Source organism: Phyllostomus hastatus, unplaced genomic scaffold, assembly GCF_019186645.2.
Source record: "Phyllostomus hastatus isolate PE091 unplaced genomic scaffold, TTU_PhHast_1.1 phas_scaffold_345, whole genome shotgun sequence".
Lineage (NCBI taxonomy): Eukaryota > Metazoa > Chordata > Mammalia > Chiroptera > Phyllostomidae > Phyllostomus > Phyllostomus hastatus.
The window spans coordinates 18,288,719-18,315,665 of record NW_025334024.1 but is presented as its reverse complement, the minus strand read 5'-3'; the positions used below and the strand labels follow the sequence as shown (position 1 = coordinate 18,315,665).

General features: G+C 52.8%; 1 protein-coding gene across 2 annotated transcripts in view; it reads left to right on the top strand.

Annotated features, from left to right (window-relative positions):
• The window catches only part of CDH5 (cadherin 5), a 34,332-nt gene extending 12,858 nt beyond the window's left edge, over positions 1-21,474 (top strand). For both annotated transcript variants that reach the window (XM_045819072.1, XM_045819073.1), the window contains exons 2-12: positions 1,323-1,542; positions 6,021-6,309; positions 7,230-7,346; positions 8,228-8,392; positions 9,083-9,270; positions 10,685-10,941; positions 13,570-13,712; positions 14,706-14,830; positions 15,168-15,276; positions 17,265-17,510; positions 19,410-21,474. In XM_045819072.1, the coding sequence (XP_045675028.1) occupies positions 1,342-1,542; positions 6,021-6,309; positions 7,230-7,346; positions 8,228-8,392; positions 9,083-9,270; positions 10,685-10,941; positions 13,570-13,712; positions 14,706-14,830; positions 15,168-15,276; positions 17,265-17,510; positions 19,410-19,930 (2,361 nt within the window). In that variant the 5' untranslated portion in view covers positions 1,323-1,341 and the 3' untranslated portion in view covers positions 19,931-21,474. The remainder of the gene's footprint in view (positions 1-1,322; positions 1,543-6,020; positions 6,310-7,229; positions 7,347-8,227; positions 8,393-9,082; positions 9,271-10,684; positions 10,942-13,569; positions 13,713-14,705; positions 14,831-15,167; positions 15,277-17,264; positions 17,511-19,409) is intronic.
• The last annotated feature ends 5,473 nt before the right edge of the window (positions 21,475-26,947 follow it).

Below are 26,947 nucleotides of genomic sequence, written 5' to 3'. Positions count from 1 at the left end.
AAAAATAAAATGGCAATAAATTCATATCAACAATTACTTTAATTGCAAGTGGATTAAATGCTCCAATCAAAAGACATCCGGTGGCTGAATGGGTAACAAAACAAGACCCTTACATATGCTGTCACTTCAGACGACCCTCACGTCAACCAAAAGACACACACAGACTGAAAGCAAAGGGATGGAAAGAAACATTTCAGGAAAACTGCAATCTAAAAAAAAACTGGGGTAGCAATACTTACAGCAAAAAAATAAATAATAAACTTTAACAAGAGACAAAGAAGGACCCAGCAATTCCACTTCTGGGTATTTATTTGAAGAAACCCAAAACACTAAATGTAAAAGATATATATATCCATATGTTCATTGCAGCATTGTTTTCTTTTTTAAAAGATTTTATTTATTTTATTTTTAGCGGGAGGGGACAAGAGGGAGAAAGGAAGGTAGACACTGATGTGTAACAGAAACATCGGTTGCCTCCCATACACGTTCCAACCAGGGACGTGGCCCACCACCCCAGCATGGTCCCTGACTAGGAATCAAACCGGTGATCTTTTGCTTTGCAGGACCATGCTCAACCAACTGAGCCACACAGGTCAGGGCAACTGCAGCACTATTTTCAATAGCCAAGACATGGAAGCAACCTAAGTGTCCGTCCATCAATAGAATGAACGGATGAAGAAGAAGTGGTGCATGTATACAATGGAATAGGACTCAGCCATGAAAGAAAACAGAATGAAATGTTGCATCTGCAACAACGTGGATGAACATGGAGGGAACTGTGTGAAGTGACACAAGTCAGGGAAAACAAATGCTACATGATTTCACATATACGTGGAATCTGAAAAACAGAACAGAAACAGACTCACAGATGCAGAGAAGATTCTGACCATTGCCCGATGGGAGGGTGTTGGAGGGGCACAGAGAAAAGGGTGGAAAGATGAACAAGCACAAACTGGAAGGAACTGGATGGCCATGGGGATGTAAAGCACAGTGTAGGGGATACAGTCGATAACACCATAGTAACTGTGTATGGTGTCAGACGGGTCCTAGATTTATCGGGGATGATCACAAGGTTATAGAAACGTCTAATCCCTGGACTTTCCACATGTGACACTTACACAGGAATTCTTTCTGCATCTGCCTTCCCCTCCCGGACCTGCAGCTCCTCTCTGGGGCAGGAGCGGAGTCAGCTCTGCGGGTACCAGCAGAGGGTGAGGGGTTAGGGCGTGCACAGATGTGGGGAGCTCGGCTGTCCCTGGGAGCTGCTCGCTCGCACGGGTGGCCACCAACAGGCCCTGATGGTGTCTCCTCTCCTTCCCCAGATCTGTGCCTCCTCGGAAGATGCGCCTGCCCCTGATACTACTGGCCGCAGTGGGCACCTGCCTAGGCCTGCTGACGGCAGCTGCCGCAAGCGCTGACCCTGCCCAGCTGGACAGTCCCAGCATGCTGCCCACCCACCGGCGCCAGAAGAGAGACTGGATCTGGAACCAGATGCACATTGACGAGGAGAAAAACACCTCGCTGCCCCATTACGTGGGCAAGGTGAGGCTCGGGCCCAGGGCAGGAGAGGCCTCGGCGGCAGGTGGCCCACGGGGATGGTGGTGGCGGTAGAGAGGGTGGTGGCGGCAGGGGTGGAGATGGCAGTTGCGAGGGCAATGGCACTGGGGGTGGAGCTGATGGGGGTGGGGCTGACATAGGGGTAGTGGTGGTCGAGATAACGAAGGGAAAAGGGATGTCGTGATGATGACCGTGGTGGTGATGACGGTGATGGCAAAGAGGAAGGTTGTGGTGGTGGTGGTGATGATGGTGGCCACGAGAGGGATGGGAAAGGGGAAGGCGGGCGGTAATAATGGAGGTGATGACGGCGAGAACGGTGATGAGGAAGGGGAAGCAGGAAAGTGGTGATGGTGATCATGGAGGTGGCTGTGGTGGTGGTGGTGGTGGTGGTGAGGATGAGGAAGAGGAAGCTGTTGGTGGTGGTGGTGGTGGTGGCAGCGTAGGGACTGTGCCAGTGATGATGGTGGTGCTGACGCAGGGTTGGTGACGCGGTTGTGGTGGAAATGATGGTGAACGCTATGGTACATCTTCTCCCAGATCTCGGTCCATGGACCAAATACCACCGGTGGAGGGACCACCCCATGCACAGGCTGAAAAGACCAGTCCAGGGCTCAGGGCCAGAGCCAGCCACCTCTGCCATCTAAGTTTCCTGGAGGAGAGGTCTGGAATACCTGAGCACCTTCTACAAAACTGTGCTGGTGACAAAATTAATCATCCAGGCCATAGTTTGCCATCCCTGGTCCAGGCCTTTGAACTTCCTCAAAAAGCCTCTCTCTGAGACGATCCCTCCTAGTTTTCTGTCACCCTACACAATGCCCCAGCTTCTAGAACACCCACAACAAGGTGCCTGGAGCCAGCCTGCCCTCCGGGGCTCCAGCTCCTACTTTCTTCCTCTTTAAAACCCGGTCAGCCCTCGTCACTGTCCTAGAACTCAGAGTGGCGACTGAACTGCCCGACTGTGTCACAGCGTCACTGATGTGCAAACCAGCCATTCTAATGGAAAAGTGGCTCTGGTGGGGGATTTCACACACAAGGACAGGGAGATGGACTAAGTATTTTCAGAGTTTTCAATGAGGGAAAAAACTTCTTTCAAGTGCGTACAATCCCACCATGTCAGCTACTTGGACCCTAAACATGGTTAGCCAAGGCAGTAATAGATCGATGCACCGTGAGAGGAAATACAGCGCCAACCACCATGGGCAAAGATAACACGGCCCCCATCCTTGTAGAGCCTGTGGTCTAAAATAGGGGCTGGCAGAACTGGCCCCCCACCTGGTTTTGTAGATAAAGTTTTATTGGAACAGAGTCATGCCCGCACACTTACAAATCATGGTGGCTGCTTTCATGCTAGAATGGCATATTGGAGCAGTTGTGATGAAGGCCACAGGACCTACAGAGTTGAAAATACTTACTATCTGGCCTTTTACAGAAACAGTTTGCCCCCCCCCCCCCGCCCCCGTCTTAGAAGCATAGCACACGTGAGACAGAGAACTCTGCCACCAGCGGTGCTGGGGAAGCCCTATGGTTGTAGAAAACAGGCTGGACAGGACTCTGTGATGGAGGAGGGCCCAGCCTGGCCTCTCGTCAGAAATGCCACCGCAGCCAGGGGGACCCACTTGCAACACGGCCAGCGGACTGTGTGCCTGGGCTCCCCTGGCCCCCAAGAATGACTGGGAAGTTTAAACCCCTCAGCGTGGCCACTCAGGGGGAAAAGACGCTTGCCCGGGACAGAGCTTCAGGAGAACGCAGCCCCAGGAAAGCACAGGGCTCTTAACTCCCATCACGAATCTGAACACCTGTGTCATAGAGGAAAATGCCATTCCCACCCACGTCCTTCAAAACGGGATGATTAGGCCATGAATCATCCCCTGAAGAGAGTGACTGGACCCAAGGATGAGTCAGGGAGGATCAGCAGCAAACAGAAACACCTGCGTCACGCGAAGCCTGACACAGAGACCTTTACAGGGACCGCCCCAGGGTCTGGGAGCGGGGGGAAGAGCATCAGGCCTGCCGTCATCTGCCACCAGGGTCCACTGGGCACCCGCATGCAGCTGGGGGACAGAGGAGCGATGAGCAGGTCCCACCCTGAACAGAAACACGGTGCCTGGGAGGGGCCAGAACAGGGCTCCAAGGATCACTTCTTGGCCCCTGAAGACGTCCCCTAAGGGAAGGAAGTCCCTGTTTACCGAGGACAGAGCGCGGGCCTTTGTTTGCAGAGCGGGAGGGACAATGGGAGTGCACCCTGGGCAGGCCTCTGAACCCACACATACCCGTCCTGTAGAGGTTCTGTCCACATGCAGTGATGATTGGGGTTTGTATTTATTTATTTTCTCATAACAGAAAGTTTCCTTAGAAAGTCCCCGAGGTAGGAAGCATGCACCAGCGGGGCCTGGGCTCGGAAAATGAGTCACACAGAGAGGCCGAAGTCGGGCCGTGGGGGCTCAGGAGCGGGCGGGCTGTGGGGGGCAAGAGCACGCCCACACATGGCGCCCACACACGTGACTGTTACAGCAGGGGGGGCCCCCCACAAAATCCATAACCCGCCATCTCGTCATGAGAAAAATGTCAGACAGATCCCCACAGGAGGGCAACCTACACCAGGGCCAAAGCCACCGCCGGGCCTGAGAAGCCGCCCCAGCCCAGAGGTGCTTAAAGAAACACAGCGACTGGACGCGACGGGGTGTCCTGGGTGGGGTCTGAGGACGGAAACAGCGCACAAGCAAGGGACTTCCGTCCGCAGGGATGCACCGATGCCGTTCATTTGATCACAACAAAGGTGCCAGACCCGTGGGAGATGCTGGTGACGGGGAGATGCTGGAGGCAGGCAGGGTATGCCAGAACTCTCTGCGCCATCTTTTCCAACTTTCCTCTGGATCTGAAATTTTCTAAACAGTAAAGTCGATTTAAGAAAAGCTGGGGGAAGGAACACAGAAACATAACCACATGAAGCCTTACGCAGAGTTCTAATACAGCAGATCAAAGCTGACTCACTCCCGCTCCCTGCCCATCCCCGCAGACCCCAGCACACCCACGCACAGCCAAGCCACCGTCTCATCCTGATCCTGGGCAGCTCCCGCAGGGCCCCAACCATCCCTCCTCCTGAGTCCTCGCTGTCCCTTCAGACCACAGGTTACAGAGCCTAGTTGCTCATCATATGACTCAGCCACTGAGCCTCAGGACCTCCTCACAAAACGACCTCCTGCCTCTGCACCCCGCAGCCCTGTTCCAGAAAGCTCCAGCACCTCCTGCTGCTGCCCGGCCTCCCTCCCTCCCTCCCGAGGAGAGAGTCCTCACTCCCGTCTCCACTTCCTTACCTTGCAGGCTCTTCTTTCTCCACACGCTGTGCCCTCGCCCCACCACCCCCTGGGTGCTGCTCCCACCCGGGGCTCCAGGGACTGCTAAACCCGGGGGACAACCCCAGACCTCATGTGATTTGACCACACCTTTCAGGAAGCTCCCTTTTCTGTCTGCAACCCACTCTTTCTTGGCCAACAGACATGAAAAAGTGCTCACCGTTCCTAACCATCAGAGAAATGCAAATGAAAACCACAATGAGACACCACCCCACACCTGTCAGAATGGCTGTCCTCAGAAAGACAACCAACGACAAGTGTGGGGAGGATGTGGAGGAAAGGGAACCCTCATGCGCTGTTGCTGGGAATGCAGGCTGGGAATGCAGGCTGGTGCAGCCGCTGTGGAAAAGAGCATGAGGTTTAATTAAACTAAAAACAGAACTGCCACATGACCCTGCAATTCCATTCCTAGGTATGCATCGAAAGAAAAACAAAAACACTAATTCAAAAATACACGTGCACCCTTAATGTTCGTGCAGCGTTATTCACAACAGCCACGATACAGAAGCAACCCAGGCGCCCATAGATAGGTGGTGAATGGATAAAAAAGATGTGTACACACACACACACACACACGCGCGCGCACACACACACAGCTTATTTCACTTACATGTGGAATCTAAGAAAACACAAACCAGAAAAAAAGAACTCATAGAGAGAACAAACTGGTCATTGCCAGAGGGGCGGGCGGTGGGGCCTGAGTGAAAAGGGTGGAGGGGAACAAGAGACACAGACTGCAGTTACAAGTCGTGACCAAGTCGTGAGGATGTCGTGCACAGCACAGCGAAGACGGTCAGTAGTGTCACGGTAACTTGGTACCGTGACAGGTGGTTACTAGACTTAGTGTGGAGATCGCATGGTAAGGAACATAAATGTTGGATCAGCATGCGGTACACCTCAGACTAACATGATATTGTGTAACCACTCTACTTTTAAAAATGGCAGTGGCACATCCCCAATACCACACACATGTGCACCAACGTGCACATGTGTGTGCATGTACACATGCATGCATGCATGCATGCCCGCGTGCACTTGCACACTCACGTGTGTACACACACTACGCACAGCACTGCCCATTCCTGGCTCAGGGCACCTCTTCTGTCCTAGATCAAATCGAGTGTGAACAGCAAGAATGCCAAGTACCTGCTCGAAGGAGATTACGTTGGCAAGGTCTTCCGGGTCAACGAGGACACAGGGGACGTGTACGCTCTGGAGAGGCTGGACAGGGAGAAGGTCTCCGAGTACCACCTCACCGCCCTCGTGGTGGACAAGAACACCAACAAGGACCTGGAGTCTCCTTCCAGCTTCACCATCAAAGTGCACGATGTCAACGACAAGTGGCCTGTGTTCACCCACCGGTTTTTCAACGCATCCGTGCTCGAGATGTCGACCACGGGTATGTGCTCCGTCTGCCCCTCTCCCCTCTCTCTCCCTCCTCCCCAGCCTGAAGGCACCTCTCCACCTGCAGCTTCACCGCCTGGCGCCAGGACCAGTGAGCTCAGGGCAGCGATTGTGATGACCCTAGTCATGGGCTGAGCCCTGAGCCCTGAGCCCTGACCCAGTCATGGACTGAGCCTTAACCGTCAGAGATACACACATGCCATTACTCTTTAGAGCAAACCCCACCCACTGCTCTGACTCTCAGGACTAACAGCAAGAGCAGAGCTTCTGCACGTGAATAATGCCAACTCTGCCACCAAGGCAAGAGTCGTCTCCAGGATCCACGCAGGAGCAGAGGGAGAGGACTAGAGCCCTCACCCCAAGGCGTGTCTCCAGCCTGGACCGCTGGCCTCCGGAGTTTACTCTTCATTCCTCAATTCTACCCCAAGCCTCCAGGAGGTGCCAGGAAAGGGTTCCCTTCCCCACCCCTTAGTCCAGGGTCCCTGGCCCGGGGACCCGACCTTCCTGTTAAGTATGGGGATCCTGAAGTTCAAGGGAAGAAGAGCTGTGACGCCCGCCCCTTTGGGGGCACCTTCCCATTCCCTTGCTTCCACCCTTCCGGGGGAGGGAAGCAGCAGCCCCTCACTCTCCCAGGTTTCTCCTCATGACCTCAAGCATGCACCCCTCCCTCATGTGCCCATCGATGAGAACCACCTGTTCTGTTCTCTCTGCCCCCTGCAAGGCCGACCTGGCTGGGCCTCCACCCCTGCCAGCGCTCTGTCCCCATGCAGCTCCTCAGGACACAAAGGGCCTTTCCTCCCTCCGGACCAGGGGGAGGTGGGTCCAGGGAACACCCCGAGCCCCATCTGCCTTCATCCGAGACTGGGGAAGGGCTGGCAGTCACGAGGCTGCAACCCCCGGTCTCTCTCTCCACAGGGACCTCAGTCATCCGTCTGACAGCAGTGGACGCAGATGACCCCACGGTGGGAGACCACACCTCCGTCATGTACCAAATACTGGGAGGAGGCGAACACTTTGGCATCGATAATAATGGTCTGTGTGACTAACCCTCTGTGGCTTGGGGGGAGGGGAGAATGATCCAGGTGCAGGGGCTGCAGGAAGTCCCACCTGGCAGGTGTTGGCGACCATTGAGCAACACCGTCCTATGGAGGTGGTCCGTATCGCATGTCAAGACAAGGTGGCTGAGGTTAGAAGGCAGCGGACAGGTACCCAGGCCATGGACTCCGGTCCCGGGAACCAGGTCAGGACCCAGGCGCTGACACAGGAGCCGGGGCGAGAGCTGGCCGGCAGCTCCGGCGCAGACTCAGAGAGGTCTGGCCTCCAAGCCCACTCCGCCAGCTCTCCTGCTCACCTGCTCTAACGGCCTCGGGCCGGTCAACTCGCCTCTGTCAGCCTGGGTCCCCGCACGGACAAACAGGGGCGCTGACGCTCACCCCGTACGGCTGCCGTGAAGCGGGGGTTAGAGAACGGGTTGAGAGCACTTGGCCACGGCAGTTACCCACTCGCTGTGACTTCTCAGACCGTAACGACTGAGTCTGGGGAGCAAGACAGGAGCCCGGTGGGCCAGGCCCGGAGAGACGGCCCGAGAGCGCCACACGCTGCTCGGCGCCCAGGCAGGCGTCGCCGATCCAGCGCAGCGCCCTCGCTGTGCTGAGGCTCGGGGTGGCCTCACGCTTTCTCAACGCGGTGCTCCGGGCGGCCACGGCTGACACTGACCAACCTGTCTGGGCAGCTTTGGCCTCGAAGGGCAGGGCGTGGAGGCGAGGGGGCGGTTGACCAGTGTCCCTCGGCCTTGGCTGCACCTGGAATGACCCGGGTGCTTGTAAGCCAGGTGCTCTCCGGAGAGGCCTGGACAGCAGTCTTTTCTCCAAGCTCCCCGGGTCACCCGGCTCCTACTGGGGCGCTTTTTGCAGGACTCATTTACACAAAAAGCAACGACTTGGACCGAGAGGTGCAGGCCAGGTACGAGATCGTGGTGGAAGCACGAGACGCCCAAGGCCTCCGAGGGGAGTCAGGCACGGCCACCGTGCTGGTCACTCTGCAGGACGTCAACGACAACTTCCCCATCTTCACCCAGCGTGAGCCCCTCCCCTGGGGCCCTGGGCAGGGCAGAGGCTGGGATACCCCAAGGACAGAGCTAGGAGTCCCTCTATCTTTCCCCCCACCCCAGGGTGGGCCTAAGGCCCAGGGAAGTCATTTTGGTGAAGGGAGGGGCCCTGCTCCCCACCCCTGCACAATTTCCCGGGGCTGTCCCGCTGTCCCCTGACTCAGGACACTGACCCCACCCACAGACTGATTCTCCCCAGAAGGAGAACTGTCTGGCAGGAGCTTTTCACACGCGCTGGGGAGGACATCAGAAGGCTCTTCCCTTGTGTCCCCATTGCTGAGGCGTAACTCACAGGTTCAGCCACCCCAAGGAGCGGCCAGTGTTCCTCAAGTGGCCTCGCTGTGTACAGCATAAGCTCCCCAAAAGCAGGACTTACCTCCTTGTCTCTCTTGTCAATGAATAACTCCCCTAGCAACGTGCCTGGCACACAGTAGGTGCTCAATAATTAGTTGGCTGGGAGGAAGGAAGGAAAGAGGGAAGGAAGGATAGAGCAACATCACTTTGCCTCGGGACCCAAAATTCTAGTGGCATTATTATTCATTGTTACTATTATTGCCCCATGCCCATTTCCTGTAGAAGAATACATCAGGGTAGTAGGAGGGATGATCGCCTTGTCTGTCTCATTAACCCAATGCCCTCTGGGGCGTCCTATTTACATCAGACGCATACACATTTGCGGTGCCTGAAGACATCCGTGTGGGCAGCCCCCTGGGCTTCCTGTCCGTTGAGGACCCAGACGAGCCCCAGAACCGGATGACCCAGTACAGCATCGTGCAGGGCCAGTTCAGGGACACCTTCAGGATCGAGACGGACCACACCCGCAACAAGGGTATCATCAAGCCCATGAAGGTTTGCAGGCCTGGGGCAACAGGGACGGATGTGGGGCTGGGGGCTCCCAGCATGCCCGGAACTTGCACAGGGGCTGCTGCCAGGTCAGAGGCCACCAGAGGTGTGGTCCAGGCCGGCATGGAGCTGGCCGGGTGCTCACGGGAACTGGGATGGGGAGCCAGGAGGGAAGGGTCGGTGCCTTAGGCTGGGTTACCCCGAAGCAGACTGTGAGGCAAGGACTTGGGCGTAAATAGTTTATCTGGAAGGTGATCCCAGGAAGCTCTGGGGGCAGAGACACATGAAAATGAGGAAGATGGTGCTGGGCTCCTTAGTGAGCGGGTTCTCACCGTGGACAACAGGGCGCAGTCCCACTGGGGACGTCCGGGGAACGACTGCCTCAGAGCTGCAGCAGCTGAGGGTGAGCTAAGGTGTGGACTGAGGGCTGCTGCTGGGGCATTCACTCCCTGGCACCTTCCAGCCTGCCCCGGGCACCACCCACTAGAGCGCCGACAGAGCTGCAGGTGTGTGCGGCACAAAGCCCCCAGCTCACTAGGAAGCAGTGAGCGCCGTGGGGATATCCATGGTCGCTGGCAGTGGCTGCTGACAGCCAGAGCCGCCAGAGGGACTGAATCTGGAAGGGGGGCGGGGGGGGGGGCGGAGGTCCTGCCAGGGGCACCAAGTGCCTCCAGAATGTCCATGCGGAGGACTGGAGGCCTAAGTCAGAGACGATCCACCTCAGACAGGACATTCCAGAACCCTTCTGCCCGAGCCAGACCTCTAGCAGACCTCTCCTGAGTCTGTCTCTGGCCCAGCCCTGCGCTAGGGGCTGCAGACACCCAAGGGTGTTAGCCTGCACGGTACCAAGTTCTCAGCGAGCAGGGAAGACACGCGGAGACGAGAAGGGTGGGGAGGGCAGTGCCACAGCGGGCCGCACAGGGGCATTTCCTGTGTCAGGAGGGACTGGGATGGGCTCTGAGAGAACACCTGACGGCCTCCCACCTGGCTTCGGGAGGGGTGAGAGGAGGAGGCGGGCACGGGGAGATTCTTGAGCAGAAACACGCGAGAAGACTCACCCCTAAGGAGCCGTGGCTGCAACCCCTAGTCTTTGACCCCTTGGGAGCATGCCCGGGGCTGACCCTGTGTGCCCCCAGTACTCGGAGCACGGCCAGGCACAGAGCCAGGCCGGCAGGTGCGGCCGCAAAGCCGCTGAGATGGAATGACGGGACGGGGGCAGCTGGAGACGGCCAGACCCAGCCACTCTCTTGGTGACCTTGGACCTATCAGTTCTCCAGGCTTCAGGCCTCTCGCCTGTAACACGGGTCTCATCCCAGAACTACACCACGGGGTTGCTATACAGACCATGCACCCCGTGCCTGGCTCTGAACGGGGGCTCACCGAACTTTCCCTATTTCCACCCCCCACCCCCCCGCCACAGCCCCTGGACTACGAATACATCCAGCATTACACCTTCACCATCGAGGCCACGGACCCCACCATCAACCTCTACTACACGAGAAACCTGAACCACCCCGGCAAAAACAAGGCCGTCGTCACCATCAACGTCACCGACGTGGACGAGCCCCCCGTCTTCCAGAAGCCCTTCTACCACTTCCGGCTGCCGGAGAACCAGAAGAAGCCTTCCGTCGGCTCAGTGGTGGCCAAGGACCCCGACGCCACGCGGCGGAGCATTGGGTAAGGAGGAGGGAGGAAGGGGGTGATCACGCCAATCTTGACCTTGAGGTTCTTCCGCCCACTGGACTGAGACCCAGGAGTCAAAGCAGAAACAACCCGCTTCTCCCAGCACCTACGTGGGAAGAGTGGCAGAGACGGGACTAGTAGCCCCAGCTCTTCCACTGGCCCACGTGGCCTCGTGGGCTCTTGTGCTGCCCGAGCACCCACCTAGCCCCGGCCATCGGAGCTGCTTGACCTTGAGGGGCCTGTTCTGTGGACCCTGGCTCCCTGCAGGCCCAGTCTAGGGAGATCTGATGGTGGAGAGGGCAACCAGATAGATGGTATAAGTGAGTCCTCTTCACCAAACATGTTTTATCTCAGTTTTCTTCCCCAAACCATGAGAGGAACGCATGTTCACTTCACAGAGGAACAACGCAGCGATCGACAAAGGAACACCTGTAGACCCCACCCCCCGATCACGCAGGTTCACCAAACGCCTTCCTTCCCAGCCACACAAACATTGGGATACACTCATCACTCGTGAAGGATTTGTTGTGTGCTTGTCTGGTTCAGGCGTTTGTGTAAAGAAATTTTTTTTGGATTATACGATGCCCATTTATTTCATCACTAGTCGTTCTTCTGTCTCTACCAGACTCCTCTCTTCTACCCCCGGGACAGAAGATAGAGCTCTGACTCTTACTTCCTAGAGGCACTTAACGTTGGACAGTACACATGGATTCAATCCAATCTCACTTTATTCCAAAGGAGTGGCCAGCTGTGCCAGCAGCACTGGAATGACTCATCGTTTTCTGGTCTTCCTTGTGCACTAAGCTCCTATATATACCTGAGTCTATTTCTGAATCCTCTGTTCTAGCTGTTCTGTGGCTAAGCCTTTTCGCTTTATTGTAGCAGCTTTACACTGAAACTTCGTGTGTCTAAGGCAAGCCCCTCACTCACTGGTAGTTGTTTCTTTTTTACTTTACATAATTTTAAAAAAGATTTTATTTAATTTTTAGAGAGAGGGGAAGGGAGGGAGAAAGGGAGAGAAAGATCAATGCAAGAGAGAAACATCTATTAGTTGCCTCTCGCACACCCCCACCCGGGATCAGGGCCCGCAAACCCAGGGATGTGCCCTGACCAGGAATCGAACCAGCGACCTTTTGCTTCCTGGGAGAACGCCCAACCCACTGAGCCGCACCGGTCAGGGCTACTTTACATAACTTTATGCACTCCAAAACACTCTTTTTTTCATATGAACTTTCAAATTCTTCATCAGATTTAAAAAAAAACAATTGGAATTCTAAAGAGAATTGTGTTTACATATCAGTTTTGGAGGAGTTAATGTTTCCATGTTGTCAGGTCTTCTTATTAAGGACAAAACATGTCCCTCCATTTGGGCCACATCACGTAAGTTTGGGGTCTCCTGTTTTCATAGCCATTCTACTCTAAACAGTCTGTGATGATCCCTGGTATTTCTTCACTAATCCAAGGGTTTACTCAAGAGATTTATTTTTTTTCTTTCCATTTGCGAGTGGTAGGGTATTTTGTATTTTTGCTTTAACTTGTTTCGTGATACAACACAATTGTATTTGTGTTCATTTTTTTCCCTGGAATATTTTGTGTATTTTAACGCTGATACTATTCACAAGGGTTCATACCTATTTTACCTTCGTCATGGCGTGGAACCTCCATCCCCACGATGACACCCAGTCTACACAGCTCCCACACTCTGCCTTCGACTCCGCGGTGCCCAGCGTTGAGTTTACCGGGCCCGTGTTGATGTCACGTGTGTTTGCCCAATGACGTTCTACCCTCTCCTTTCAACCTTCCTGGGTTCTTTGGCACTACGTTGTCGTTCAGAAACACACTGCAGTTGGCTCTGCTTTTCCATCTAAACTGGGACGCGTAGTGTTGAACCTATTCACGTTTTCCACCATAAATGATGTGTTTCATTGTACTTCGTTTATCTTATTGTGCACAGACTTGCAACTCAAAGGTATCGACAGCATCTACCTAAATACTGACCTCTTTTTAAAGCCGTGCCTAACATCATTGCCTCTTTTAATCTGTCAATGCGAGCCTTTCCCCGGGTCCGTGAAGTTTTCTTTTATTGTACCTTTTGCTTCTTCTGCTCCATCTGTTCTGGAGTTTTTGTCAGTAGAGGCAAATATTCCAAATATATGTGATGTCATTATATTTTTTCCTCTCTCTTTTCACCTATTCTTACCTTTGTTTTTGATGTCTCGAAGAACTGTTCGAATTTTTACTTGACGAATTGAATTGCCTTTCACTCACTGCTTATCTCTTCCAGCTCCTTCTTTATTTCTTCCTGGGTCTTCCCCAACTACCTTTTCATCCGTCACAAACAAGTCCCAGCTGCAGTGCAGCTGATCACAGCGCCGCCTGCCACAGCCCTGGAAAGGCTGCTGGTGGGATCTCAGGCACTGCCCTCAGCCTGGAACGGCACCATTGCTAAAAGCCAAGGGGTCACCTCACTGCTCTGAACCCCTCTGGACGGTAGGGTGTGATGGGCAGAGAGAGGAAGACGAGGAGGATGCCAAGGACAGATCCTGGAGGCCCTTGTCTCTCGTGCTAGGGATCCGGACTCAGCAGAGAACAGAAAGTCATGAATCTCTTTCCCCCGGGCAGATACTCCATCCGCAAGACCAGTGACAAGGGCCAGTTCTTCCAAGTAAACAAGCAGGGAATCATATTCAACAACAAAGAACTGGACAGAGAAATCTACCCCTGGTATAACCTGACTGTGGAGGCCAAAGAACTATATCCGAATGGTGAGTAGCCCCATCCGCCAGGGTACCTTTGTTCCTTGCCCTCATTCATTCAGGATTGTCACAATCTGTCCTGGTGGGTCTCTGGCGGGAGTAGAAGCTCCTCCTGAAGCACCACTGGGCTGGATGCTACGGAGCCTTCGTCCCCAAGTGTGGAGAGACCGGGAGCACGCATAGCCTCTGAGACTTTGTCGTAAGGGCCAATGCCAGGCCCAGACCGGACCAGAATCTCAAGCACAGTACAGTTGAGGAAGCACTGCTAATAAACAGGATGCCGATGTCCCTCCAAGGAGAATCACCTAGGGCACCCCTTAGCACAGAGCTCCTCAGGGCCCTCCCTGCAGGTTCAGGTCCAATGAGCCAGAAATGGGGCAAAGGAATATACGCTGAACCAGTGCCAAGTGATCCTTATTATCACGGATTTTGGATGACCGTGTTTGGGGGCGCTTTATGTTCCAGTGAGTTTATAATATTATGTAAAATCATACCCTGCAGTTTTACTTCACCTTATTCCACAACCATTTTCTTATGGTACTAAAATGTCCTTTTCTTAATTACATTTTAAAATGTAATTTACATGGGCATTATAAACAGTCCCATAGTCCATTTTTTTCAAGTGATATAATTTATTAACCCGATCTCACTTAGGTTGTTTACCTTTTAAATCATCTTGTAATTAATTTAATAAATCACATTTGTTTAAATTAATTACTTAATCAAATCATTAGATTAGTTTAACGATTCCTTAATTCAATTAATTTGATTAAAGCCATTTTAAATTCACTTAGGTTGCCTTTTTATTCTTGCAAATAATTCAGGCACCCTTGTGCATGAAGCCTGACCCCCACCTGTCCCACTCCTCTCATCCGGAACGCCACCCCTGGCTTCTCCCGGAGGGCCACAGTCCCCTCTCCCTGTTAAAAGGGCACCCCTCCAGGAATCCCCACCCACACATCATCTGAGCCACTTGAGGTGACGAGTCCTTTCCCCCTTCAGGGAGCCCCACAGGCAAAGAATCCATCGTACAGGTCCACATCGAAGTTCTGGATGAGAACGACAATGCCCCGGAGCTCGCCCTGCCCGACGCTCCCAAAGTGTGCGAGAATGCTCCTCAGGGCAAGGTGAGTCTGGCTCAGGTGGGCGGCAAGGTGCTGCCTCCCACCTTGGGGTGGGCTTCAGAGCAGCACCTCCCACCCATGGTCAGCTGCTGAATGTAACCTGCACAACAGCCTTGAGGAAAGGTGACATTGTCCCCACTTCACAGATGGAGAAACTGAGGCTCAGGGAAAATACATGGAGGGGAGGGGGCTGGTACAAAGAGTATCTTTGTGGAGATGACTTAAGTTAGTGTTGCAAGTGAGAGGCAGCCATGGTCAAGTCTAAACCCCAAGTCCCCATCACTGAACCCCAGGCCACCCCAACACCATCGCTGACCATTCCCCATATTCTGTGCTCCAGCTGGTGATGCAAATCTCGGCAACAGACAAGGACGTAACACCAAAGAACGTGAAGTTCAAATTTTCCCTGGGCACTGAAGACAGCAACTTCACCCTCACGGACAATCACGGTATGTACACATGAAAGTAGCCAGCCCGGTCTTGGTGGGGTCAAGGGTGGGCTTATTTGAGTCTTGATGTACCAGGGCCAAGGGCCAAGCCAACATAGTGGGGGCAGGCCCTCACATGGCCTGCCATTCCCCATAGGATGCTAGGTGCACAGAATCGATAAGGGTGCAGGCAGGCAGCTCTGCCCATGAACTAGCCCAGGGACTCCTCTCACACCGAATCTCCGAGCTCAGCACAACTCCAAATTACTCTATGACACGGAACTCTGAGGTCACTCCCAAAGAGTCACAGCCAGAAATGTGAAATCCAAAATGCCAAGGACACAGAAAACTTTGTCTTAATTCAATTACAGTAATTACTTACCACCAAGGGGGCCTGGGACAGAGTCTGGTCCACCAATCACAGCCCAGAGAGTCCTGGGATGTCCGTAGTAGCCAATCAGAGCTTCTGACGCGTCTGTGCTTAGGAGACAGGCCACGCTGAGTTGATTGAATTCCAGCAGCCAACGGTAGACAGGTTTCCATAGCTTCAGCAGCTTCCTCAGAAAAATAGGGAAAAAAAATTCCCTTAAATCTAAATAGAGCAATCCTTCACCCAGCACGGGGTGGAATCCCTGCCTTTTCCTGACTACCAAAACTGTTGTTGATGAGGATCCCTGTACGGAAACAGCCACTGCAACCGCGGGGGAAGGCAGGAAGTGGGGTCTCTGAAGGTGGGGGCAGACCCAGAGGACCAGCCGCAGCCTCCCTCCTGTGGGATGGGGAAGGGGGCCGTGACATGGTGACAACCAGTGACACACCATCCGTGCTCAGGTGTCTTTATTACTAATAATGTGGCAAAAATACCCACTACCCCATCCCCAAGACCTGCCTTAACCCCACCTCCCAGGGGGTCTGCAATAGGGTAGAAAGCTGAAGCGCTGCGCCGAAGACACCCAGGTGCAGCAGGAGGCAAGCTTGTTGGTCCTGGACTCGCTGAGAGCACGGACGTGCCCCCACAGCATTAAGTGAGGATAGTGAGAAACCTCTCATTTCTCACAAAGTGTCAGCGCCCATAGTGTTTACTCTCCATTGTAACAGACAAGGCTACTTAATAATGCAATATAACTGGCTTTCATTTGAAATCCAAAAGATGACCTCCTTTGCTTTCAGCTGGCTTTCTGAGTGGGCTGATCCTACACAGCTGGTCAAATTCCCCCTCCTGGGCCCACCCCTGACCATCAGCATCATGACCTCTCAGGGAACCTTCAAAAGGCACATTACCTGACCTCTGCCTGAAGCCACTGAATCAGAAGTGTGGAAAGAGGGAAAGGGAAGGTGGCAGAGGCGGGGAGGGATTGTGAGAATCAGCAGGTTTAAAAAGCCCCCTGGGGAGTTCTGTGCAGGAAACCACTGATGGGAGCTAGGAGGGAGGGCGAGTATTTGGGCCAAAGCACAGTCCCAATTCCGGCCTGCCTCAAATACTCTCAGTTCTGTATGTAATCATTCCCTCAGCACCTCTGGGAACACAAGCATTGTTTTCAGTTTCTAACCAATTTGCAAGGATAACAGGAAGAGCCTCAGAAGTTAGTCTGATGCTAAAAGACTTTTTAAAACTTCATTTCCCCCTTGATTACTTGTCAAAGCTTGAAATAATACATTCATTAATTGAGCTAAAGAGAGTCGACTATTATTAAAGTTAGGGAGGGAGGGGTCAGGATTATCAGTTGCCCACAGAAATGGAAAGCAAGGATTTTACATTCTGGCCAAGCCATCCTTAGTAGCTAAGTCCAAGTTGCTGCCCAAAATATCCCCTCTCTAGAGGAACAGACTTGGGCTCAAATGGCTGAAACATAAGGCAGGGGATGGAAAGGACACAGAAACACCCAAGGTGGCACGTGGCTGGCACAATCAGAGAGGACTCCCTGGAGGAGGAAGACCACTGTCAGTGTGGACAAGGGGACGGGCACTCCAGGCAGCACAACCTGACTCTGAGGCCCTGGTGCTTCCAGATAACACGGCCAACATCACAGTTAAGTATGGGCAGTTTGACCGGGAGCACACCAAGGTCCACTACCTGCCCGTGATCATCTCGGACAACGGGAACCCCAGCCTCACAAGCACGAACACGCTGGCTGTGCCGGTGTGCAAGTGCAACGAGCGTGGCGAAGTCACCTTCTGCGAGGAGGTGGCTCCCCAGGTGGGCGTCAGCATCCAGGCGCTGGTAGCCATCTTCCTCTGCATTCTCACCATCACAGGTTAGTGCCCAGGAGGGTGGCGCAGGGACGCTAAGGGGGCTGCTCCAGAGGAGGAAGAGGCCAGGGTCCCAGGCCTGGTCCTGCCTCCAGCCCACAGTGCATCCCTGGGCCAGCGCCCTGCCGGGGCCGCAATGGGACATGGGGCTGCCAGCTCCACCTCCCGGGGCGCCTGCGGACGTGGGTGGACGAGGGGCGAGCGAGGGAGGTGGTTTGAACTGTGGGCCAGGCACTGTCCTACAAGTTCACTTACATGAAACCTATTTTGAAAACAGAGGATTCCGTTCATCTTTTGGAAAGAAAAGCAGAATTTAAAAACTTCTCGTTCAGATTCTCTCCGGGAGCTTTAGTCCCTTTCCTAGGATTCCTCCTGCCTCAATATGTTTTTTCTTGTTGGGCCCCCAAAATTTTAGGAGCATTTTGGACAAGGAATGGGGTACGAGTGGTTTACTGGGGAGGTGCTCCCAGGAAGCCCGGAAGGAAGAGGAGGCCTGAGACGGGGAAGGGAGGCGGTGGATAAAGGGTGCATTTGCACACAAGCTACCCCCGAGGGTCCCTGGGCCTTCCTGCCCCTGGGGCCTGGGGGGCCGCGTGGCACTCACAGCCGATGTTCACCCACCAACTCCCACCAGCTGGGTGGGGGGGCTCCTCCTAGAGGTTCAAATTCTCCTGCACTTCACCTGCCATGGATGGGGTCCCCCAGGGGACACCCACAGGCAGCCAGAGACCACCGGCCTGTGCACAGCAGGGACGGGCCCACGTGACCACCCCAGGCCTTTCCTGCCAGGAGCCCCACCCCCAGAGGGCCCTTGCCCTCTTCTGTGCTCCAGAAGAGTGTGCTGCTCTTCTGGGGGGCTCCTGTGGCGGAGGGTCCAGGCCCAGGTTCCCCTGTGAGTAACAATGAGTAACAATAAGGACAGGGGCACCGCCACCACACACAGAATTGCACTAACCTTAGAACCACCTGACCAGACACAAACAGAGCAGAGATGTCGTCATTTCTGCTTTACAGACGAGAAAGCTGAGGATCAGAGAGGGTGTCCCAGCTTCACTGGTGTGTGCGATGGTTTGTTCAGTAACTCACAGCTAGAAGGACAGAGCCTGGGGGATGGCCTGCGCCTAATTTTAGAAGCTGTCTGCACCACACGGCCCAGCCCTGCTCAGGGGTGAGACTCTCACACACCCACCCCGCTCAGAGCCCTGAGCAGGGTCGGAGTCGACACCACTGCCTGGCCGTGAGATCCTGCAAATCCCTCAGCCTCCCTGAGCAAACTGTTTGCTTAACTCGAACGTGGAATACAAATCACTGCCCCGGGTGGGATAACATAAAAATGTGCCAATCATATGCCAGCACGTATACAGCAGGTGCTCAAGAGTGGCTGCGGCCCCTACAGTGAGTGTGTGTCTGCCGGCACCACCGCTATCCATCCCGAAGCCACGGCTCCAAATCTGGGCACTCCAAATCCCAGCTCCACCCTTTCCCCGTTTCTGCCCTGACCGCTGGCCTGCTGGCCCTCAGAAGGGACAGAGGGCTTTCCACAGTGGCATGAGAAGGGAGGGGGTGAGGATGCAGGCCATGAGGCTAGGACTGAAGGAGAGAATGACCTTGAGGGAGGCCCAGTTAGTGCCTCTCTCCCTCCCACCCGGCCAGTGGCTGGGAAAGCCAGCCAGGACCACATCGGGGCAAGATGGGGCAGAGACTCCCACCTGCAGAGGTGGGGAAGTGGACCCTCCAGGGTCTGGACCAAAGCAAGCCAGTGTGGGGCTGGGGTGTCACTGGCGAGTCGGACGAATGCCCAGGGAAGAGAGGGAAGAGAGGAGGGTGCAGGGGAGACCCAGCAGGTCGGGGACAGCTGGCGGCTGGGCCGCATCTGACTCCCTCTGACCGCTTGCTGCCTGCAGTGATCACCCTCCTCATCTTCCTGCGGCGGCGGCTCCGGAAGCAAGCCCGTGCTCAGGGCAAAAGCGTGCTGGAGATCCACGAGCAGCTGGTCACCTACGACGAGGAGGGTGGTGGAGAGATGGACACCACCAGCTACGACGTGTCAGTGCTCAATTCCGCGCGCCACCGTGGAGCCAAGCCCCCACGCCCCGGGCGGGACGTGCCGCCCTTAGTGTACGCGCAGGTGCAGAAGCCTCCGCGGCACACGCCCCTCCTCAAGCACAGCGAGCCCGGGGACATGGCCGCTGTGATTGAGGTGAAAAAGGACGAGGCGGACCACGACAGCAGCTGCCTGCCCTACGACACGCTGCACCTGTTCGACTATGAGGGCTCCGAGTCCATCGCCGAGTCCCTTAGCTCCCTGGGCACCCACTCCTCCAACTCCGACATCGACTACGACTTCCTCAACGACTGGGGGCCCAGGTTCAAGATGCTGGCCGAACTGTACAGCACGGACTCCCGGGAGGAGCTAGGATATTAGGGCCTGCGAGCCTCTCAGCCTGGGGACCCCCACCCCTGCAGCCCCAGCCACTGGACACCAGGCCCTGAGCCACAGCACTGACGCCCCAGCCCAGCAGCGCCTCCTGGTGGGCCCCAGCAACCTCACCAGCTTGGGTCCCTGAAATGTTTGGGAACACACTTCAGGGATGGCTACCCCGAAAATGCTGGAAAACCCAAGCTGGTGTTCTGTCTGGGCTTGGGCGTCCACGTAACCCTGGCACCAGGGACCACAGGTCCAACTCGGAGACTTTTTCTCTGGCTCCTCTAAGAGCTTATGTTTCACTCCCAGGGAGAGGTCTTCCCCTGAGGTCCCTAAACCCTCTGGTGATGCTGGCGAGGCCCTGGCGCCTGTCCGCCAGGGAGCAACAGGCAGGACAGCGTGACCTGTGGGTGGCACTCCCTGCAGCCCAGTCCAAAGGGAGCTGGGACTGTGCACCGCACCTGCCCTGCTGCAACGTCCTCACACCTCCCAAGCCCCCCCTCCCCCCACTCCTAGGCAGCTCCCAACCTTGGGTCCTCAGGCGACCTCACTCGCCTGCCTCACCAGTAACTGCACTGCACTGAGCGATGCAAATCCAACTGAAGTCAGGGAAATGGCTGGCTGAACCTCATAGTAACTGTGAATTCATCTTGGAGGGGAGTGGAGACCACGCATGACAGATCCTAGGGTGAGGGCCACCTCCACGCCCATACCCTCCCCCTCCGGAGAGGGCCTAGAGTAGCGGTGACCCCAACTGGAGACTCACTGACACCAGTTCGGCCTGGGGAGTGAGAGCAGAGGCTCCCGAGCACAGCACCTTTCCCCGTCTCCGCCTCGCCTGGTCACTCACGCACGCTCTCTCGTCTCTCTCTCCCTCTCATCTCTCGACTAAGAGGCACTCAAGTTATAACCCACAGCAATAAGCAACTCCAGCCAATGCCCGAACCCAAAGATCACTGCACAATGGAGCCAGGCAATCTGCCTTTACATCTTGTTGTTGCCACATCTCAGGGATCCCCAGCAGGGCCCCGCCCCTCGGGCACCCCCTGCGGAAGGCACGGCCTCTGCCCGACCCAAGCCCTGCAGCCCTCTGTGCATCTCCCACTTCCAGCCACACGTGGCTCGCTCCACCGCCAACACACCGGAGGGGAAGGAGGCAAACCCTCCAACTCACCCGTGGCCGTGACTGAGGTCCCCACTCTGGCAAGGCCCCTCCCTCGTCCGGGGATTGTAGATAACACTGACTTTATTTTTAACCAATGACTAGTTCCTCATAATTTTTGTTACTAATAGTACTTACACATTTCTAGCTCTCCAAAACGTATAAGATTTTTTTTTTTTTGCATAATAAGATTGCCATGTAGGTTAACAATTTTAATTCAGGTGTTTTAGTGGAATGAACCAATTCCTGTAATCTTCTATATCTCCTGTCGTTGCCATGACTGCTCTAGGGGTAATGGCTGTGTATCGGCCACACTGGTGCATGAGACGTACTGTATTTTTATATAGACCTAAATAAAGATCGTGAGATTCTTTCATTTTGAGAGCTGAGAGCATGCGTGTGAAACACACACACTGCCGCCACCATCACCACAATCAGAGGAACCCAAGGAGCAAGGGGACATTTGCCAACAGGATTTCAGAAACACTCACCGCAGAAAAGGGATTGCGGCAGATGATGACGAGGAACACCTAGTCCAGCCCCCTGTCCTCCAGGAGCCCCGTACCACCACCCAACCCTGTACACGCCCCCGATCCCACCCTGCACACCAGCAAGGACCTCTGGAAGCTGAAGCTTCCGGGGCTGGGGGCTGGGGTTGGGGGGATACGTCAGCAAGGAGGGAGGAGACCGATTTCCAATTCGTTGGTTGGCAAAGGTAAGCAGCTGGCACGTTATTGGGATGTGTGGGCCCCAACGCTGGGATCCTGGCTGGGAAACCTCACAATCAAAAGGAGCAGTGGATGCCTTCATGGCAGACTCAGGTCTTGAACTGGGGCCTGGGGCGCAGGGATAAAGCCCACCTCAGCACGGCCCCTGCTTCGTGACCCCTGCCAGCACGGTTTCCAAAGCAACGTGTGTCCCCCCCCGGCATGGTATTTTGCAAATTGTGCTCCACACAAACACCGCCTTCTGAAGCTCTCGGGGAAGGTGTATCTCGATTCCAACTTTTGCTCTAATTCCCTTTGTGATTTCTTTCTTTCTCTTGATACACTGGTCATTTAGGAATGTATTATTTAATTTCCACATGTTTGCGAATTTTCCAAATTTCATTCTGTGACTGATTTCTAATTGACTCATAGTTTTTTACCATTTCCATCCTTGTAAATTAACGGAAACTCGTTTCACGCCATGATCTAAGGTTCACGCTGGAGAACGTCCCAGGTGCGAGAAGAGCATGCACCCTGCCGTACTGGGCGGGGCGTACTACGTGCTGGGCGGAGCGTCCTACGGATGACGCTGAGGGTTTACGGCGCCGTCCAGGCCTTTCATCTCCTTGCCGATTTCCCCCTCGAGAGTCTATCCACCACTGAAAGCAGGAGCTGAAATCGACTGTCACTCTGGAACTGTCTGTTCCCCTCAACTCTGTCAGCGTCTGCTTTGCATATTTTCGGTCCCTGTTGGTGGGGCCTGCAAGTTTATAATGGCTGCATCTCCCCGACAGGTTGCCCTTTTAGCATTATAAAAGGTACCTCTTGCATCCAGGAACCATTTCTGTCTTGAAATCTATTTTGTCTGATATTAAGATAGTCATCCCAGCTGTCTTTGGGTTGCTGTTTATGTGGTATATCTCCTTCCATCTTTTACCTAGTTGTGCCTTCTCATAGTGTGTCTTCTGTGTGCAAAATGCAGTCAGATCATAGTGGTTTATCCATCCTATCAAACTCTGCTATCTTTAAAAAATGTTATTATTTTGTAGCAAGAGGGGAAGGGAGGGAGAAAAAAGAGGAAGAGAAGCATCAGTGTGTGAGAGGAGCATTGTTGCCTCTTACACGCCCTCGACCGGGGACCTGGCCTGCAGCCCTGGCCCGCAGCCCAGGCGTGCGCCCTGACTGGGAAGGGAACCAGCCACCTTTCGGTTCGCAGGCTGGTGCTCAACCCACTGAGCTACACCAGCCAGGGCACCGATCTCTGCTTTTCGATTGGGATGTTTAATCCTTTTCTATTTAACATAATTACCAATACGGTAGGATCTATGTCTGCCATTTTACTATTTGTTTTTCTATATCTTATATTTCTTGTTCCTCTATTATCCCAACACTGTCCTCTTTTATGTTAAATAGATACTTTCTAGTGTAGCATTTTAATTATCTTGTCAAATCTTTTACTCTATTTTTTCAGTTATTTTCTTAGTGGCTCCCATGAGGATTATAAAATTGTACCAACTTAATGCAAAACTTTGCTCCTAGCCTGACCAGTGTGGCTCAGTAGGTTGGGCGTCATCCCACAAAGCAAAAGGTCACTGGTTTGATTCCCGGTCAGGGCACACACCTGGGTTGCAGGTTCGGTCCCCGATAAGGACACATACAAAAAGCAACCAATTGACATTTCTCTCTCGCATCAATGTTTCTCTCCCTTCCTTACCCTCTCTCTAAATAAAATTTTCCTAAAAAACCTTTGCTCCTATACAGCTTGATTACCACCATTCCTTTGTGTTACTGTTGTCATATATATTACTTTTTTATGGACGTCGTATGCCCATCAACATAGATTTACAATTTTTGCTTTAGGCAGTGGCCTTTTAAATCATATAGGAGACAAAAGTACAAACAAGAAAATATCTACTTAAAGTGCTTTTTCTATCTACCTCTACAATTACCTTTGCTGCTGATTTTTCTTCCTTTATGTGGTTTGAATCTACTGTCTAGTGTATTTCCATTTCAGCCTAAAGGACTGGGGTATTTTTTGTACCCCAGTATTCCCTTTAGTATTTTTTTGTAGGGAAAGAATTCTCATCATTTTATCTGTAAATGTCTTTATTTCTCCTTTATTTCTGAAGGTTAGTTTTGTCAGATATAAACTTCTTGGTTTATGAGCTTTTAACCAAGAAATTTAAACTTGGTTAAACTTCTTCCAGCACTTTGAAGGTCAACCCCCTGTCTTCTAGCCTCCCTGGCTACTGATGAGAAATGGCTGCTAATCCTGTTGAGGAAACTTTGTATGTGATGAGTTGTTTCTCTCTCGCTGCTTTCAGTATTCCCTGTCTTTGATTTTCAATAGTTTCATTATGATGTGTCTATGATAAATTCTAAGATAAATTCTTATTTTACTTTGAGTTCACTGAACTTCTTGGATGTGTAGAGTTATATTTTTATCAAACTTGGGAAGTTTGTGACTATTATTTCTTCAAATAGTCTTTCTGCCTCTTTCTCTCTCTGCTCTCCTATGGGACTCAAATTATACATATAATGGAAAACTTGCTGGACTTCCACTCAGGATGGAGGCATAGGTAAACACAGCTTACCTCCTCACACAACCACAGCAAAAATGACAACTAGACTACAAAACAAATATCACCCAGAATGGTCAGAAAATCAAGCTGTACGAAAGTCCAACAACCAAGGAATTAAAGAAGCCACATTCATCCAGATGGGTAGGAGGGGCAGAGACACAGGGAGACACAGAGAGGCACGGAGAGGCGTGAGATGGGAACAGGAGGTCCCACACCCACGTGTGGTGGGTAAAAATCAGGAGATACCTCGGGAGCAAGTGATCTGAGCCCCACACCAAACCGCCCAGCCGTGGGTTCCAGCTCCAAAAAGGTAAGTCCCCATAACTTCTGGCTATAAAAACCAGTGGGGGTTGAGACAGCAGAAGAAACTATGGGATTCTCAGGGCCCTTAAAGGGCCCGTGACAGACTTAGTACTTACACAGACTCACTCCCCATGGGCTTCAGCACCATGACAACAGCTGGAAAAGCATCAGTGGCCTACAGGGAGAAACTGAAGTGACTGGCATCAGGGTGAGTGTGGGGACACAGCTTCCTTCCAGATCAAACTCCAGAGGCCAGGCAGCAGCACTGTTCCCTCTTGGAGCCCTCCTCGCAACACAGAGCAAGAGAACAACAGACCAGTGACCCTGATAACCTCGCCCTGGCCATTACCTAAGGCTCTGCCCCATCCAACTTACCAGTGTGCTTTTCTACAATAGGCCACACTACTAGGACAGTGAGTCAAAACACCTCTTCCTAATACACAGAAACAAACACAGGGAGGCTGCCAAAATGAGGAGACAAAGAAATATGGCCCAAATGAAAGAACAGAACAAAACTCCAGAAAAAGAACTAAGCAAAATGGAGTTAGGCAAACTATTTCAGGTGCAGAGCTGAATACACTGGTGATCAGGATGCTTAAGGAACTCACTGGGTACTTCAACACCGTAAAAAAGACCCAGGCAGAAATGAAGGTTCCACTAAGTGAAATACAGAAAAACCTACCAGGAACCTAAAAACCTAACCTCTAAGTGGAGGGGATGAAGCCGAGAATCAAATCAACGATTTGGAACATAAGGAGGAAAAAAATATTCAATCAAAACAGCAAGAACCACCTCCTGGGTTCCGACCTACTTTGCAGTGAAATGGTTCAATGTACCCAGAAAGAATCGTTGGTAAAGAGAGCGTCCATTACGGCCCCTGCCTCAGGAGAGTGGTGAGGAAAACTGGGATCAGCCACCACACCAGGCACACTTGCTCCTTCTGTGGCAACACCAGGATGAAGAGGCGAGCCGCGGGGACCCAGCACTGCGGCTCCTGCGTGAAAACAGCCACGGGTGGTGCCGGGACCTCCAGCACCGCTTCTGCCGTCACAGCCAAGTTGGCCATCAGCAGACGGAAGGACCTGAAAGACCAGTAGAAGCTCCACAGTTTGAAACATTGCTAGCCTAGAATAAATGGGTTAATTTTTGTAACAAAAAAACAAACAGCAAGAAGAAAGAAGAATCCAAAAACATGAGGAGAGGCTAAGGACCCTCTGGGATGTCTTCAAACGTACCAACATCTGAATCACGGGGGTGCCAGAAGGAGAAGAGGAAATGTAAGAACTTGACAGCTTATTTGAAAAAATAATAAAAGAAAACTTCCCTAATTTGGTGAAAGCAATAGGCATACAAGCCTAAAAAGCACAGAGAGTCCCAAACAAGATGGGCCCAAAGAGGCCCACACCAAGACACATCATGATTAAAATGCCAAGATTAAAAACAAAGAGAGAATCTTAAAAACAAAAGCAGTTACCTACAAAGACGTTCCCCTAAGACAATCAGCTGATTTCTCAACAGAAACTTTGCAAGCTAGAAGGGACTGGCAAGAAGTACTCAAAGTGATGAAAAGCAAGGACCTACAACCTAGATTCCTCTATCCAGCAAAGCTACCATTTAGAATGGAGGAGCAGATAAAGTGCTTCCCAGACAAGATAAAGCTAAAGGAGTTCATCATCACCAAGCCATTAGTGTATGAAATGTTAAAGGGACTTACTTAGAAAAAGAAAATCAACACCATGAACATTAAAACAGCAATACAATCACAACTATTAACAATTGAATCTAAAAAACAGACTAAGCAAACAAGCAGAGCAGAAACAGAACCACAGATATGGAGATCATTTGGAAGGTTATCAGTTGGGAAGAGGAAGAGGAAGAATGGGGGGAAATGTGCAAGGATTAAGAAGCATAATTGGTACGTACAAAATAGATACGGAGATGTTAAGAAGAGTATAGGAAAGGAAGTAGCCAAAGAACTTATATACACAACCCATGGACGTGAACTAAGGGGGGACTGCTGGAGGGAATGGGGGTCAGTGGGTGGAGGAGGGCAAAGGGGGAAAATTGGGACAACTCTAGTAGTATTAGCAATAAAATATTTTTTTACAAAAAAGAAAGCTTGCTAACATCCAATAGGTACCTAAGGTTCTATTCATTTTCTTTATTTTTTTTTCTTTCTGTTCCTCAGGCTAGGTAAGCTCAGCTGACCTATCCTCAGATTTGCTGGCCATTCTTTCAGCTAACTCCCACCTGCTCTCACGCT